The following is a 17,561-nucleotide window of genomic DNA, read 5'->3' as shown; positions in this document are numbered from 1 at the left end:
ACTCAGTGTGTTTTATTTTTAGATTCCTTTTTTAATTTGAATTCTGAAAATGTGTATGGGATGTAGGATTTTCTTATTCCGTAGCACTATTATATTGATTAGACAATAGTGATACTGAACACTGTATGTTTATCTATATTTTTGTATTTCTTCTAGTTCTCTATGGTGCCTTGCTGCCCTATCGCAGTGCGACAATAGGACTCCACGCCAGACCACTCTATACAGACTATACAGGCCCTACCCTGACAAGGAGTGGTGGTGAGTGAGTGTTTCTGCTCTATACAGACATGTTTGATGCCTGGCCCTACCCTGACAAGGAGTGGTGGTGAGTGAGTGTTTCTGCTCTATACAGACATGTTTGATGCCTGGCCCTACCCTGACAAGGAGTGGTGGTGAGTGAGCGTTTCTGCTCTATACGCCTATTTTAGCCTGTGACCCAAAACAGAGATTCAAAGATGAAAGTCATACGATTTGTCACACACGTTAACAGCAGTGACATTTGTTCTCCGCATTTGACCCATCCCTTGGAGCGGTGAGCCGCAGCCAAGGAGCGGTGAGCTGCAGCCGTGCCGCGCTCGGGAATCAGTTGATTAGTTGATTTGACCCCCCCAATCCAACCCTTTGATGCTGAGTGCCAAGCAGGGAGGTCCCATTTTTACTTTAGCTTGAGTTTCTCTGCATGTTTGAATGAAGTCTTTGACAAATCCATATACACACCGAACACCGGAGGGCACTGTAGCACACGAGAAGCTGGAAATTGCTCCTTTGTGTTATAACTTTCTCTCCCTTTTGAGGTTTATAAAATGTAGAAATGTGGTGTTCTAGATAAAGAGGTGGTGAATGGTGGAAAATAAATTCAAGAACAATGAGTAGGTTTTCTGTGTAAATATTTATGTCATGCTGTTACACAACATCTTGTAGCCTATATACAGTCTCACTCATTCACTCTACTGTATGTACCCCTCCCAACCTGGAGTCCATGCCCCCCCCAATGATCAAAAGGGGGAGGGCGTGAGGCCTCGCTGCGTGTTCTCATCGTCAGTCATGTGATATTAGTCCAACTTTATCATAGCTAACTCCCAAAAGTAGGCTACCATTGTGTTTGTGACTCGTGAAATACAGTAATGACATTGTTGGATTAAAATATTATCTAAGAAACTTCAGCTTTTGTCAGATGTATGTCAGGTTGGGAACCACTGCGTGTACACTACACGTTTTTGGCACAATTTAATAAAAAAAAGTATATTATATATAAACAGTATACTAAAAAAGAATCCACTCATCTGCTCTGGCATTTAAAAAACGTGCTCTCAGGAGTTCATTCGTAATATTATGTCCAAGCCTCGTCTGTCTGTCCCCATAGAACAATGGTTCTCAAAGGGGGGTCCTGGTGAGGGGGTTTTACAGGAGGCCCCCAGCTATATTATTGATAGTTATAGGAACTAAATGAACCGTTAAACACTACAGGTTGTCAAAGTGGGGTCCTTTGATGGCGTTCCAGGGGACCTAGCTATAAAGGCCAATACATGCCTTTCCGACGTTGGAGAAATCCTCCGGTCCGGACAGGCTTTACGAACTATAGTTCGATGAGTCTGGACATCTGGGCTGTGAGACCAGTCGGAAATTACGTCAATTTGTATTTTTTGTAGGACGTCGGAACTCTGAAGGGGGCATGCACTGGCTTGAATAAATCATATTTAGGAACCAAAATGGACCCTTACAAGTCTGTGTAGCTCTGAGAGTTTACAAATGGAACCAGAATAGACTCTTACCTATACTGTACTTTACAGGTCCAAATTGGTTCCACCTGCACAAAACGAACATTAACCCATTTTGGGGCGGAAACCCCTTTTGGTGTTAGCATCGTGTCATGCTTTAGCTATTGAAAAATAGCAGATCTACAAGCTCGTAGTGTGCCACTGAGTGGCGCGCTACGAGCTTGTAGGTCTGTTATTTTTTTGAAAAATCGAAGAACGACTGACATAGAAAACATAGCTTTTTCAGAAAACTGTCAGGATGTAGAAGAAGACATTTTTAGATAATCTGATCTCAGGTCAGAATGGGTTAATAATAATACAACAGTTTGTAGAACCAGCGCTAATCATAGCACTCCCTCGGTGCGTTTGCTCCTCCACACCACCAGGGCGGTGACGAGCAGCGTGACCAGCACCGGCACGGCGATGAAGGGCCCGAGGATGGCGACGGCGGGGTCGCGGAGCAGACGGCCGGTCGGTGCGCAGTCGCGGAAGTAGAGCCGGTGGACGTCCGTGAAGAAGCGGTCGATGACGTGATTGGGCCAGAAGCAGTCCATCCCCAGGGCCACCACGTACGTGCAGTTGGTCAGTTCCTCGTAGGGCCTACAGGGGGGGACAAAAAGCATGATAATTACCATCATTATTATCATTTTTATACTGTATAGTTATAGCCTGGGTTCCATGCAGCCTGAATCGCTGTGTTTTCCGTGAATCTGTTTTTGTCACTCTGCTACTCAGCAGTGTTGTTTTTGGCAGCAAATTTTGATTTTTAGTTTTAGTCATAGTCTCTCCTGAATGGTTTTCACTTAGTTTTAGTCACATTTTAAGTCACCTGGAATGTTTTAGTTTTAGTCGACTAAATGTCATATAAGATTTTAGTCTACAGGTGATTTAGTCGACTAAAATGTGCTTTGGTGGGCCTTGATGCCGTCGTGATGACTGATTTTACACTTGCTGAAAATAGCCGATCTACAAGCTCACAACGCGTCGCGCTTGTAGATCGGCTATTTTCAGCATGCAACTAATTGTAGAATGACTTATAGTGGATCTCTTGTCCACTAGTCCCTTCCTAACATTTTAGTCTAGTTTTTATTTGTTGACGAAATTGTCAATATATTTAGTCTTAGTTTTAGTCATCATAGCTTAGTTTTCATTTAGTTTCCATTTAGTTTTAGTCAGTGAAAAAAGGTAGTCGACGAACATTTTTCGTCTTAGTTTTAGTCGACGAAAACAACACTGGCCAGCACGCAGCAGACTCGTATTTCATAACGTCACCCGTTACGTATAGCCACGTTGTTGCTGATAGCCAGCGCCACTCTGTCCATTCTGTTCCTTTTCTCACTCGAGAATCGAGAAATAAAAACAGAAGAAGAGATTATAAGGTTAAGTTGCCTCTCACAATCGCTGCGGTGCATTGTGTGAGCTTGTAGATCAGCTATGTTTGGCTCAAACATTTGGTGCAGGGAGAGAAATTGTGGTCCAAAGTACAGTTACAACGATGTTTCACTAAGAATAGAGAGGGTTCAAGTGGTTAACTGTCTGATTCAAAGGAATACACACAAGACAAGAGGGTCAGATCAATTTCTCCTTTGGAGATGACCTATATGCTATTTTAAAACCCATTCTGACCTGAGACCAGATTCTAACGCACAGAAGAATGGTGGTTCTTTAAAACCAGTAGAGCTCTAATCTGTAACTCACAAAAAGCAACACTATCTGCCCAAATTAGGTGCTCTCTCTCTCCCATGACATGAGTGGTCTCTATAGCATACTCGTATAGTTTCATTGTACAGATATTCTAATTTTAGACGTGTTAGGTTCTGGGCTTATGATTCTCGATGACTATGTATTTGATGTATTGCCATGTGTTGTTCTTGCTTACTGTAAGCCGCTCTGGATTAAGAGCATCTGCTAAATGCCTAAATTGTACAAACAAAATTGTAAATTGTAACCTTTGTAATAATGGACCTGCTCCACGCATGCTGGCAATTCCATATGTACAGTAGGCTACTATAAGGCATTCTGAGTTAAGACTGAGAGCAATCCCTTAAAACGTGATGAGAACTCACCTTCTTCACACTGGAAATGTCATATGTTAGGCTAGTATATAGGCATATATATACTAGGTATGTCTTCGGCATATTTTTATGTGATATTTGTAATATGGTATATGGATGTATCTATAACTATTTTATAGGTGTATCAACTGTTTTGTGGGTGTTCCATACACAGTAAGTCAGGCTTCTCCTAACATTGTTCTGTGCTTTCCTTCCAAGCCGAGATAACTATCACATAACGTATAGCCTCGGAAACCCAGACATCATTTATAATCACAGCAGTGCCGGATTTACAGTATATGGGGGGTCCCCGGGCTAGACAAAGTTATTTACAGTATATGGGGCCCCCGGGCTATAGAAGAAATGTCAGAAAAATATGTCCCACAACACAGCAGGCACTGCAGAGCAGAAGCTCTCAATGTTTTAACCATAATACAACAAAATATACGTAGCGCGTCTCTGCGCGTGTAAGGAACATGTTGTTCCAACCAGTTCCTTTCCCTTCCATCAGGCTGACTGGGGGGAGGCAGTATAGAGAGCAGGATTACTGCATGTTTTTTGTGAGGGGTACCATACCTACCCTAGAGCCAAATTCCAATACCCAAAATCTCGGCCACTCGCTCACTCACACTCGCTCACTCCAGCATGGAGGTGTTACGGTGAAATTGGTGACCTGCTGAAATATGTGACAATCATCTAGAGTCTAGACAATCGCATAACGTCAGTGTCCAAATGTAAATCGTTGCAGTTTGTTCATTAGCAGAGAGCGGTATTCAGGCCACGTATTTAAAGACCTCCATGTAAGTTGTGTGAAGTCCACAAGATGGTAACATATTTCGGCAGCTCACCAAATTTCACCATAATTTGCCATGCTGGAGTGACCGAGTGGGAGTGAGCGAGTGGCCGAGATTTTGGGTATTGGAATTTGGCTTAGGGGACACGGGGAGAACATGCAAACTCCACACAGAAAGTCTCTTTCGCCCGACCCCACCTATAGGGTGTGTGTGCGCTGATGACGCGGAGGAGAGAACACACCCCCAGTGCCCACAGCGCCCTCGGCGGGAATCGAACCCAGGAGCTGTGAGGCGACAGCGCTATACCGACTTCGCCACCGTTCCCCCAGGTTGGTTATGGCATCCCAATAAAACAAAATACATACATTTAGGGGTCATATTGCCGCTCCACCCCCCCCCTTCCAACATGCATACCCAGTGAAGTGGTTTGGGAAATCCGACTTCAAATCAGTGGCACGATTATATTTCACATTTTTGATTACTATTAATTCATGATTATTTAAAGAGAATTAAATACCGGTATGCCAATCTACAAGCTCACAACACATACACCACCGCATGCTTACCGTGGTGCTTAATCTGGTAATCAATGTAATTGATCGTAAAAAAAAAAGCACTCTTATCATCATACATCATCTCATTCTGGCCAATCACCAAGACAATTTGCTCCCTCACTTTTGTCTTCAATGTTTGTGTTTACACAAAGCTGGACCCTCAAAAAAGGAAAAGAAAAAAAAGATATAGGCCTATATCACAAAAAAAGCCTACTTTAGCACCACTTTGATTCATTGAATATGGAGTTTTGATATGCTTTCAGTTAATTGTCTAGTGTTGTAGCCTACAGCAGTGGTTCCCAAACTTCTTCATGTCCTGGACCCCCAAATTGACACTAATTATCCCCACGGACCCCCATTGGAAAACACATGTCGGAAAGTGTCCTTTCCGACAGCTTCCACAGGGACATGTGTTGGTCGAGAGGGTAGGGGGATAAAATAAAATAAAAAAAGAGTCAAAGAAACGGATAGAATTACCGGCCGGGCTCAACACAGCTAAATATAACCGTTATTGTGGAAGGAGGAAGGGGGGGGCTGGAGAAATGGAGACGCATACCAACGAGGCTGCAGATACGTGGGATGGTTGACGTGAAGCCTACTCTACAGCTGCATGTGGGGGCTGTCAGTCACACCGTCGGTTTGAGCCAGATGCCGTGACAAGATAACATTTTTGTTGCGTTGTGTTTTTTTTTTTTTGGTTTGTTGACTAGACATAAACAGGGTTTGGTTTCTACGAACAAAATACAGGAGGGTGAGCCGGTGAGGTAGTTTCTTAACCGCTTTAGGCCCTATATATATATATACTCTACAAGTAGATCGGCTATTTTCAAATGGCCCAAAGGGCTAAAGTGGTTAACGTGTGTTTTGCAATAATAATAATCAAAATCTACAAAGTATAACTACTAAAGTTGTCAAGTCATTGTAGTGGAGTGGAGTCTGAAATGCTGTGAGAATATGATATACTCAAGTAATGTGCAAATACCTCAAAAGTGTACTTCCACCACTGCTAATAGAATTATATATCAGGATGGTTTTTATGTGAGAAGCGCAGAAGCAGAATGTGAGGACATTTTGCCACAGCGTTGGCGTGGAAATGTCGTGTTCATGCATGCCATTCATATGTGGTGTCAAATACATTTTGAATTCTGGACTTTTACTATTACTATTTCTATATTGCAGTATTGATACTTTTCATCATCATCATTTTTTTTTACCACGGTCGAGATCGTGGATTTCACAATATCACACCAGACTTCCCGGTCCTTCATTGCCATCCCCCAGTTCCTGCTTACTGATGCCTGTGTCCCCTATAGCGATGACATCAGGGGAACGACAGTTTTCTTCTACCTCTGGTCTGCTTTGAGGCAGAGACTCCAGAGAAGAAGGGAAGATATAACCTCATTGTCAGCTCTGTACTAGCAGTGGCCGGCAAAAACTGTGTTCTTCTGTTGATACTTTTAGTAAAAACTTTGAGTATACTTATTCCACCACTGTCTGTTTCGTTCCAGCCTGTGCCTGTTATACCTGTGCTGTCTCGACCCCCTGCAGCCTGTGAGTCTTTCACTGCCTACTAGCTATAGCCTGACTATTTGCCTTTATACTGCTTCGCCCTTGCCTGCCTTTTGTTTGCTTGTTGTCTGACCGACCTACTAGTTTTGACCTGTATTCTTTCTAAGCAAAGACTAACCTTTACCTCTTTTGTGTTTCGTGTCCTATAGCTGTTCTATTCTGCAACCGAGGCACCTCTCATACACTGCTGGTTGTTCAAAAATAGTCCAAAGATGCCAGGATGATGGTGGCTAACCCAATTACATGTGTACCACATAATGTCACTGTGTTTGGTTCAGGTTTGGCTCATGACTTGTTGTTGTAGTGTAGGCCTATCCTCTTTCTTGTCTCTCCACTGTATTACCAGTTGTAATGAGTATAGCACTATATTTGTTTTTGTTTTGATATTTCTGAATGTCAACAAGAATACGTGGTTTCTATATATATCCCATTCCGGTTGGGGAACCCCTTTTGGTGTTAGCATTACGATATGCTTTTAGCTATTGAAAAATAGCAGATCTACAAGCTCGTAAGCGCGCAGGTCAAAATGGGATAATATTAACGTTTGCTTAAAAACTCACTTCAGGGTGTCCGGCCAGCTGCACCACAGGCCCTGGTCCAGAGTGCCCATGTCTCTGGTGAACGTCGGAAGGCAGTGCTCGTTGATCATCATCTCATAAAGACCAACGTGGCAACCAGACCCCAACGGAAGAACATGGGCTACAGAGAGAGAGAGAGAGAGAGAGAGAGAGAGAGAGAGAGAGAGAGAGAGAGGAGATGTAAGAGAAACACGTTCATTTAACAACATTCATTTAACCCATTTAGGCCCGAAAGAAATGTCTTCTAAATCCTGACAGTTTTCTGACATACCTATGTTTCTAGGCCTATATCACTCAATATTTCATGTCAAGGACCCCAAAAATGATCTGTGATTGGCCTCCGAGACCCCCCCATCTGAAAATATGTTGTGCCAGGGACCCTCCGGAAGCAAAGATTTGAGTTAAAAACATTCGCTCTGAAAAAATATATTCCAAATTTTGAGGCACATTTTCATGATTTTTCAAAAATAGCAGACTTTTGAGCTTGTAGATCTGTTGTTTTTCAATAGCTAAAGCATAACATAATGCTAAAACCAAAAGGGTTCCCGCCCAGAATGGGTTAAAAGCATCCGACTCCTCTATTGAAAAACCTCAATAGCGAAATAGAAAAAGGGAGCAATAAATCATCCTTTTTGTGTTTGACGGTGTGTAGGTGGACACACACACACACACACACACACACACACACACACACACACACACACACACACACACACACACACACACACACACACACAGAGGTCTGCAGTCCTCCCGCTAACACTGGAATCTCTAGTGACCACCACAGTATCGTCCTTGGCTTGAACCTACAGTATAGTGTCCCTATTCTGGGGGCAAACATTTGGCTAAAATAGCAGATCTACAAGCGATTTGCAGAGTTTTGGTGTCCATAGGGGAATAAAGGAGTGTGTATAGCCTATACCTATAAACGCTCTGGGGAATGCTGGGTCGGACTAATACTCCCTGCCTGTTACTGTATCATGTTTTCACTTTCCGAACATCTCAAGGCTAAACATTTTAACGTTTTGCGTCTGTATCAAACTTTTCATAAAGGAGTATTTTGAAGACAGAAAAATGTGAGTGAGTCAGGTAATGACGATGATTCATCATCGACAATGTTCTATACGTAGATTTGAACATTTAGACCTGGGCACTATTCCACAAATGTCGTCTAAATCATGACCGTTTCTGAAAAGTCCATGTTTCCATGTCAGTCGTTCTCAAACATTTCCATGTCAAGGACCCCCAAATATATATGTAATTGGCCGCCGACCCCATCTGAAAATATGTTGTTCCAGGGACCCCCCCCAGAAGTAAAAGGTTTTAGTTAAAAACGTTGAAAGAATATATATGCACTACATTTTCAATATCTAAAGTATAACATAATGCTTAATACACCAAAAGGGGTTCCCGCCCCCAAAATGTGTTAAAGGGTAAAAGACTAATTAATGTGTGAAAGAAGATAGAAAATAAATGCCTTATGGAATTGATAGTTGTGTGTGCTGAATGATAGCATGGAGGTTGCTGCTCTTCTTGCCTGGGCTGATGTCCTACACCTGCCTACTGTGACGCTACACCTGCCTTCCCTGCCTACATGCACTCACTGTAAGTACAGTATGCTGTTACAGTCTGGCATTCAACACCATAGTTAACCCATTTTGACCTGAGATCAGATTCTACAAATATCTTCTACATCCTGACAGTTTTCTGAAAAAGCTGTGTTTCTATGTCAGTGGTTCTTCGATTTAAATAAAATGGCAGACCTACAAGCTCGTAGCGCGCCACTCGGTGGAGCGCTATGAGCTTGTAGATCTGCTATTTTTCAATAGCTAAAGCATAGCATACTGCCAACACCAAAAGGGGTTTACACCCAAAATGGATTAAGTTCCTTCCATTTAGCTCGATACATAGCTCAGACAGAAAGCCATAGATAGGCCTGCATCTGAACATGTGTGACTGGATATACTGGACTTCCTGGTGAACTAACCTAGTAACATCAAATCCTCTGACCCTCAACACAGGAGCCCCTCTGGCCTCTGGGCGGTGTGCTGACTGAGTCCTCTCCTCTGCTCTACCTGTAGTGGACACACCTGAACGCTCGCCCCGGGTCTAATACGGCCACCTCGGAGTGGTGGTCGCCACCAGGTATTCCTAAATGTATATATCTGAGTAAAACTATGGCTAAAACCAGTTTCCCCTACTGTGTATGGATTATTGTGTGGGCCCCGCACACACACACACACACACACACACACACACACACACACACACACACATGCATGACCAGCCCCCACATTATGCATTTTACTATGTGGCCACGAATAGGCCCAAAAAAGGCAAATGACCGCAAAAGACAAAAATGATACTTGTACTGCTGCGTGTGTATATTTTGAAATGTTTGGAACCCCCTGCTGTAGAAACGTATAACCACCCCAAAGATCCACTGCTGAAGAACCATCATTTGTGTGTGTGTGTGTGTGTGTGTGTGTGTGTGTGTGTGTGTGTGTGTGTGTGTGTGTGTGTGTGTGTGTGTGTGTGTGTGTGTGTGTGTGTGTGTGTGTGTGTGTGTGTGTGTGTGCGCGCGCGTGTGCAAGAGAATCACAAATGCTAAACATCACATGGAAACCATGCTCATGAATGTATCATAACTCATCATGCATGTGCCATACTGTAACAGTACGTGCCTTGCCTTCAGGATCAGAGATGAAAGTCATGCAGAGACATGGCAATTATGTCGTTCCGACCGTATCTCTTTATGGATTATGAAAGCCATTCTATGATGAATATCATGACAAGATCCACTTATGGATATACCGGTACATGTGTATCCACAGCTGTGGCTCATGGCTCATCATGCAATATATTGGGAAGACAGGATGGATTTGTTTAGTGATGGTGGATTTTAAAATATAGATAACGGAGACACTATAACCACGCTTTGGCAATGATCTCATCTATATATCCGAGGGATAAACTTAGTTTTATTGAAGGCATTCATTTATTTGTTCATTTTGATTGATTGAATGATTGAATAGCCTACTTTATTAGTCAGGAATGTAAACAGCACTTGTTTCTGTGTTATAATGTGTTTTTATTGATGTCTATCAGAGCTGCTGCAACACCTTAATTTCCCCTCTGGGCTGAATAAAGTAGGCCTATATACATACCTACCTACCCATCCATCCACCTACCTACCTACCTACCCACCCATCCATCCATCCACCTACCTACCTACCTACCTAACTACCTACCTACCCACCTACCTACCTACCTAACTACCTACCCACCCACCCACCTACCTACCTACCTACCTACAGTACCTGCCTAGTACCAGTACCCACCCACCCACCCACCTACCTACCTATATGTATTCAATTAATCAACATAGGATACAAACGACAAAACACAATTCAATTATACATGTCATCATCAGACATGAACATTACATTAACACTATTATGTAAAGCGATGGGGAAAATGTACCTGCCATTGTGGCCTCCTCATGGTTATTCAGGTACATTTAGAAACAAACCAGTGTTACTGGTAATGCATGTTTGAATGGATATGGGAGTCAGGGCATTCCACATTATTTTGGTTGGAAGAGCAGTATACCAGCTCATCGTCAATCATTCAGAACTCATACTAAAACTTTAGAACATCATTCTAATTCTCACACTTGGTTGCATGTTAATAGAGCTACATGCTGTGCATGGTTCTCTCAAATTATAATAATTCTGGGGGTCCCTGCCATGAAATAAAGGTGATGAAGAGGGGATATAGAGACCAAAACGTCAACTTGTTGCTTAATTATATGGACGTTTGTTCATGATAATGTATATATATCTGAAACCAAGTTATGAACGTTTGTAGCCTATATGTTGATTGATGACTGTGTCTGTGTGTAGTATAGGTAAGTTTCTCTCGTGCGCACAAGCCCGCGCGCGTCACAGGTTTGATTTGTGTTTACTGTAACATAACATTCTTTATTCGCATGATACAGGGCATGGGCAGCGGGCATTTCGTTTCACATGTAGCCTCTCTAGCCAACACACAATGCACTCATTTGGTCATTTTAATACCACTGACTGAATAGTGCATACAATCTCAAGAATCACTCGTATGATGGCTTACCTGCAACAAACAAAACAAGCCCCACTTTCACGAGCGACGTGCACTCCAAAGCCATCACGGTCAACAAACTGGACAACTTTTACGCGTAGTAGGCTATAGGCTATAGGCTATGAGTCTATATGAGTGCTCCGGTTGTCCCTGCGGAGCTGCTGCACTATTCCAGACTCATTCTCCCACTCGACCACATAATATCACTCAATAAAAGGAAGGATCATATAAAAGTCCCGCGGTAGAACATGTCGTCCAGTCTGGCATGCCGGAGCTCAGTGGGACGGGGATCATTGATCAAGGCGAGAGAGTGACACCCGAGCGCTGCGTAAAGCCCTGCCGTGAACTTCAGTTCCACAGACATGAGCGTTGCCATGTCTGTTCATTATAAGCGACTTTGGGCTTGTTTTTCCTGTAAAGTTGCTTTATATTAATATTGGTAGGCTAGTTCATGCAGGCTGCGGGTAATTGATTGATTTATTGATTGATTGATTGATTGATTGGGCTACTTTATTATAGCAGTTTGCAAAACGAACACACATGCAGGAAAGTAGGCTACAGTTCAATACAAGGTCTGCTAAAAGGATTTTAAATTAAAGTTTAAACCCAAGAAAGCCTATATAATATGGCTTGTATACTCAATTCATCGGAAGTTACATATAATGACAAAATAGGCTTATTTGTGTTTGCTTCCTATGTTGTTCAAACTAGCCGTTCTCAAACATTGTCATGTGTCCCAAATGAATAGGCTACGTCCGCGTATCCCCATCTGTAAACATTCCGTGCCAGGATATTGTACCAGATATATATATATATTTTTTTTTAATAACAGATCTACAAGCTCACAACACATTGCATTGTGACACATTGTGAGCTTGCAGACTAATAGCCATATAGTCGCTTCTTTGGCTTGTTTTTGTAGTAGACCTGCAGGTTGCTTGTTTCTCTCACCGAATCTGGCCACACTGATGCTTCCACTCCAGCGAGACTGAGTCACTATAGAGCTATTAGGGCCCAGTGTCCTTCACCTTTCCTCTATAAGCCCTGCTGCTCAGGGTCAGACAAACCATATGCCTGTCATTTTTACCCCAATATTGTGGCACACAGTGTGACTGGTGACAGCGGTGAGTGAGTCAAGCGCTTTAACCAATGGTTTCCATTCCAAAGTAGAGTTTGGGAACCCCCAGGGAGCCCTTTAGATCAACCTGAGGGCCAGGGCCCACTGGTGGGTCATGAGGATAATTTAGAATTGGCCGCCCCAATTGTCCAGGGACGCTGTGGGCACTGCATGGGGGTGAGTTCTCTTGTAACCTGGCCTCACCAGGCTTTCCACCACCTCGGAGGAAAGCCTGGTCTCTGTTTCAAAAGTCTGTATGATCCTTTCGGGAGCGGATGACATCGTTACGTCATGTTGTAGTATTGTTTTGTAGTCGACAGGCAGGACCAACAGGCGGTAGCTTTGCTGCTGTAAAAACCTTTTGCCCTTCGGGGACACTAATAAACAACCTTGAACCTTGAACCTTGATACTGTGGGTAAAGTACAAGAAGAAGAGCTTACGCAAACTGCAAGTAGCCTATATAATGACTGTCTTCGTATCCTGTTAAAAAAACCCAGGAGCACTAGAGCCTGTGGGCTTTTCTGTTCATTGGGACTCACGTAACATTCATGGCTCTGTTGAGGAACTTGACATTTAAATTCATGAGCAGGCTGGATCGCTCACTGAATGGACTCATTGGACAGATGACAGACCCAGGCCGTATAGTTCTGTAAGGTATACACTTCTACCATCAGAGGACACTGGCATGAGTGCCTCGCCTAGAGTAGTAACCTGTGGGGCTGGGTAAATGTAGGCTACATGTATTTTTTTTGTATTCTCGTATATGTGATGTACTGTCTTACCTTGTGGGCCACGAGCCTGTAATAAAGTTTAAATATATATATCTCGTGTTGTGTTTATAGCAGACTCCTCACTCAAATATGCACTTGCAGTTTGGGCAACTAACAAAGCAAACTCCACATGTCCCAACATTGTATTTACCTGCCATATAGTGTCAACCCCTTACCCCCTGTGTCGGATTGGTGGTTATAGACTGGCATATTCACCGATACCGATATGATCCGATAATATGACAAAATAAGGGCCAATCCGTTACTTTTCCCGATACCGATATACAGTATCGGGACATCTCTATTTTATGATCCTTGACAACAGGCATCAAAGTAAATCCCAGACCCACAAGTTGACATGGCACAGTGGCATTGTCCCAGGCAGGCATGCAGGCACAGACAGACAGACAGACACACACACAGGGACGTGTTCTTCTGTGGCCGTGCAGCTGTCTAAAGTGTGACGGAGTAACTCTGCCCGAGGTCAGAGTGACAGACCTTTTCTGTCTCACATGACAGTGTCGAGTGCCTCATGCAGTGCACTCTTAAAACTCCCCCCCCCCCCCAAAAAAACTCCAAGTAGACTTCTTCTACTTGGATTTCTTTTTCTTTTTCAAAGTAAAAAGCACAATGGTTCTCAAAAACTTTTTTTAATGTCAAGGATCCCCCAAGTAAATATGTATTTGACCCCCATCTGAAAACATGTTGTAGACCATGGTAAATGGTGCATTTATATAGCGCCTTTATCAAAGGCACTTTACATAGATTGTGCATTACATTCACCCATTCACACACACACACACACACACACACACACACACACACACACACACACACACACACACACACACACACACACACACACACACACACACACACACACACACACACACACACACACACACACACACGCACACGCGCACACACACACACACACACACACACACACACACACACACACACACACACACACACACACACACACACACACACACATTCACACACCGATGGCAGTTGAAACCATGCAAGGCACCAACCAGCACATCAGGAGCAATTAGGGGTTCAGTGTCTCTTGCTCAAGGACACTTCGACACACTGACTCTTTTCAATATATATTTTTGAAAATAGATCTACAAGCTCACAGTGTGTCACATTGCGATTTGTTGAGTATATATGCATTGATCATGTCATAAACAATATTGACCCCTGAGTGTATAAGACCCAGTTTGAGAACCACAGAAATACTTCTTGACCTTCATCAGTTATTTATTGCACTTTACTGTGATACTACCGTATAAACTGTGAAATACTCTAGCACTTTTTTTAAAATATTATATACCTTCTCTTATTGCAATTTGCACTTATCTCTTGTGATGCTCTTGTGACTTGTACTTACAGTATACACACTATACTGTGTATTGTCTGTCTGTTTTAAAAAGCGTTGATGTACTATTAATGCACTTTTGCCCAAGACAAATTTCCCCTCGTGGGACAATAAAGTATATATCTCATCTCATCTACTCTGTTACAAGTAAGAGTCCTGTATTCAAAATTGTAGGCTATACTTGAGTTAAAGTAGCCTACAAATGTATTGGCATCATCATAGTAGTTGGCCTACAGTACCAAACATATACTGTAAGTTGTCTACTCATATAGTCATATATGTCAAGTACATGGTGGACAGTAGTAGCAAAGTAGCCTACTTTAAAAAAATAAAATATATACATCCTATAGGCCAGTGTTTCCCAAAGTGGGGAACCCCCAGGGGTATAGGGAGTTTCAGGGGGGACCTGTAGCTAAGTTTGGATCCAAATGGACCCTTAGGGGTCTGTAACTCAGAGAGTGTACAAATGGATCCAAATGGACCCTTAGGGTTCTGTAACTCAGAGAGTGTACAAATGGATCCAAATGGACCCTTATGGGTCTGTAACTCAGAGAGTGTATACAAATGGATCCAAATGGACCCGTTCCAGACCATTTTGTACGCTCTCAGAGTTAAATCAGCATTGATTTTACAATATAAATTGGGGGCCCAGAGATAGAAATGCTATTAAATGGGGGGGTCTGTAGACTAATATGCTATATCAAACTGGGGGTCCTTGAAATTAAACGGGTTGAAAATCACTGCTAGAGCCATCATCATCATCATCATCACCTGTTGGTGACAGGTATAGCCTATAGACAGCTCGACGGGTTGCTATAGTGTAACTGTCCCAGAACGAGAGACTGTGTTTTCAGTTATAAATATAAGTCATATTAAATGTTACTTTGTGTGCAACATTTATGATCATACTTGGATAAAAAGGTTGATTTCATTATGAATAAATAGAATTTAAAAATGGCAATAAATATATGTTAAAAGGTTATAGGTTAAAAGGTTGATGGTCAGAGGGTCACGTCACTCACATGACGTCACCTGTCAGTAAGGGTCAGAGGTTGAACTGAGTTCCTGGAGAAAAGTTGTATGTTTTGAGAACGTCAGAGAGAGACGATATTAATCAATCTGCACATGGTTCAAAAGCGCCCACGGTACATATTCTTTGTGATTTCATTGTGATGTGTTGTTGTGGATTGTTTAATGTTGCTTAATGTAGAACCGTGGAATTTGTTTGATCTTTTTAATGCACATGTGTGGACTCACTAATTACTATTTCACAGTAGAGTATGGACTCCTACATCTCAACAAATGTATGTTTGTTCTTATTCTAGTTTTCACGGTGTCTTGGTGACCATGTCTGGAGGAGTTTCAAGTCAAAATAAAACCAAATGATCTGTATCTGCATAATGCGTGGACATTCCATTGAACCTGTACAGCTACCCTATGGTTTTAATGGTCACGTCATTCACTATCAGGTCACGTGGTGTTGGGGTTCAGGTAGTAGTAAAGTCAGCTGTTCACCGGCGGGTTTCATGAATGGAAGGAGAGCGGGTGAACGGGGAGAATTATAAGTCCAACTTTGTTGACCGCATCGCTTTATGATCGCAATCGCAAATACAACGCTATGCTACCTGTAATAAGTCATTTGCACGTCGCACTATGCACTTTATTCTGATGCCGCTAAATGAATTGTTTTCAAACTTTAATAAATGAACAAAACGCTGAAACACATGGATCTTGGAGAAGTGATTTCATTACAAGCAGCGCAGCGAGTCTGACAGGTAAACATTTCCCCCGCTTTAGCCTCGATCTCGGCGACTAAATAAGTTTGTCCCGATGGTCGCCATACGTCACCTTTTATTTATACTCGGAAATACAGTTGAGGGCAAGCTAGCTCTGGCCCATAGCTCTAATGCGTTTCATTTAAATGAAACGCATTAGAGCTATGGACCAGAGTTAAGGGGGCAAGCCCTCATTTTCAGTGTAGCCGAGGTTACAATTCACAAATGGTCAAAACAATACATCAACACAACATTATAAATCAGGATAAATGACAAAGGAACTTAAATGCCATAACAATCTTCTCTTATGGCATATCTTTTCAATTTGGGGGTCCTTGAAAGTTTGGGAACCACTGCAGGCCCATAGCATTTTCCAGTCATATATGGGATTTAAATGTATTTATTTAATTCATTATTTAGAATATTAAATAGGCATAATTATATTAATATTCCTGATCCTGAATGTATGAATGTATTTAATTGGGATTTACATTGATTTATTTACTTATTTTGTGCAATGTACAGTACAGTACAGTACAGTACAGTACAGTATAAAAAAATACATAACCTATACACACACACACACACACACACACACACACACACACACACACACATACACACACGTAACGTAACACACACACACACACACACACACACACACACACACACACACACACACACACACACACACACACAAATATACAATGCACTCACGTGTTAAATGTTAAAATTCCACATAATAGACACTTTATACTGTGGTAGGCTGCAGTGCTAAGGCAAACAAGAAAGGACTATTTCCTCCCGCGGAGGGACTCTAAGCTACAGGCGGACTCGGCGGAGCGATACACGTGACAATTATTGCACAGGGAAAGCCCCCCCCTCCCACCTATGGGAAAGCCTTCTAACCACTGTCTGTCTGATAGGACCTTCTAAGGATGGGACCAGATAGCTCCTCTGTCTGATTAGCGCCACTTTCAAAAAGTAATGGCTGTGCGTTCAAACTGGATGGGTTTGTCACTGAGACTTTGTTCACCTGACCGCTGACTGACCAGTGGCTTTCAGCGCCAATAAGAGGTGGGTTTAAGG

At 42.5% G+C, this 17,561-nt stretch overlaps 1 protein-coding gene across 1 annotated transcript; it reads right to left on the bottom strand.

Moving 5' to 3' along the window:
• Window positions 1-442: 442 nt before the first annotated feature.
• LOC308311550 (receptor activity-modifying protein 1-like) lies at window positions 443-11,726 on the bottom strand. Its single transcript, XM_080758286.1, has 3 exons — window positions 11,438-11,726; window positions 7,289-7,427; window positions 443-2,357 (listed from the first exon to the last, which is right to left on the bottom strand). Exons 1-3 carry the CDS (start codon window positions 11,490-11,492, stop codon window positions 2,102-2,104), a joined length of 450 nt encoding a protein of 149 aa, XP_080614412.1. The 5' UTR covers window positions 11,493-11,726; the 3' UTR covers window positions 443-2,101.
• Between the last annotated feature and the right edge of the window lie 5,835 nt (window positions 11,727-17,561).

Source organism: Protomyctophum bolini (genome assembly GCF_963924005.1).
Source record: "Protomyctophum bolini genome assembly, chromosome: 24".
NCBI classification, from domain to species: domain Eukaryota; kingdom Metazoa; phylum Chordata; class Actinopteri; order Myctophiformes; family Myctophidae; genus Protomyctophum; species Protomyctophum bolini.
Note: the sequence above shows the minus strand (reverse complement) of the source record. Positions and strands in the feature narration are given on the sequence as shown.

Excerpts from the sequence above, each read along its gene's own strand:
- LOC308311550 (XM_080758286.1), bottom strand. The coding sequence starts at position 11,492 with ATGGCTTTGGAGTGCACGTCGCTCGTGAAAGTGGGGCTTGTTTTGTTT. Across the intron at positions 7,428-11,437 it reads GCTTGTTTTGTTTGTTGCAG|CCCATGTTCTTCCGTTGGGG; the intron begins GTAAGCCATCAT and ends CTCTCTCTGTAG. Across the intron at positions 2,358-7,288 it reads AGCTGGCCGGACACCCTGAA|GCCCTACGAGGAACTGACCA; the intron begins GTGAGTTTTTAA and ends CCCCCCCTGTAG.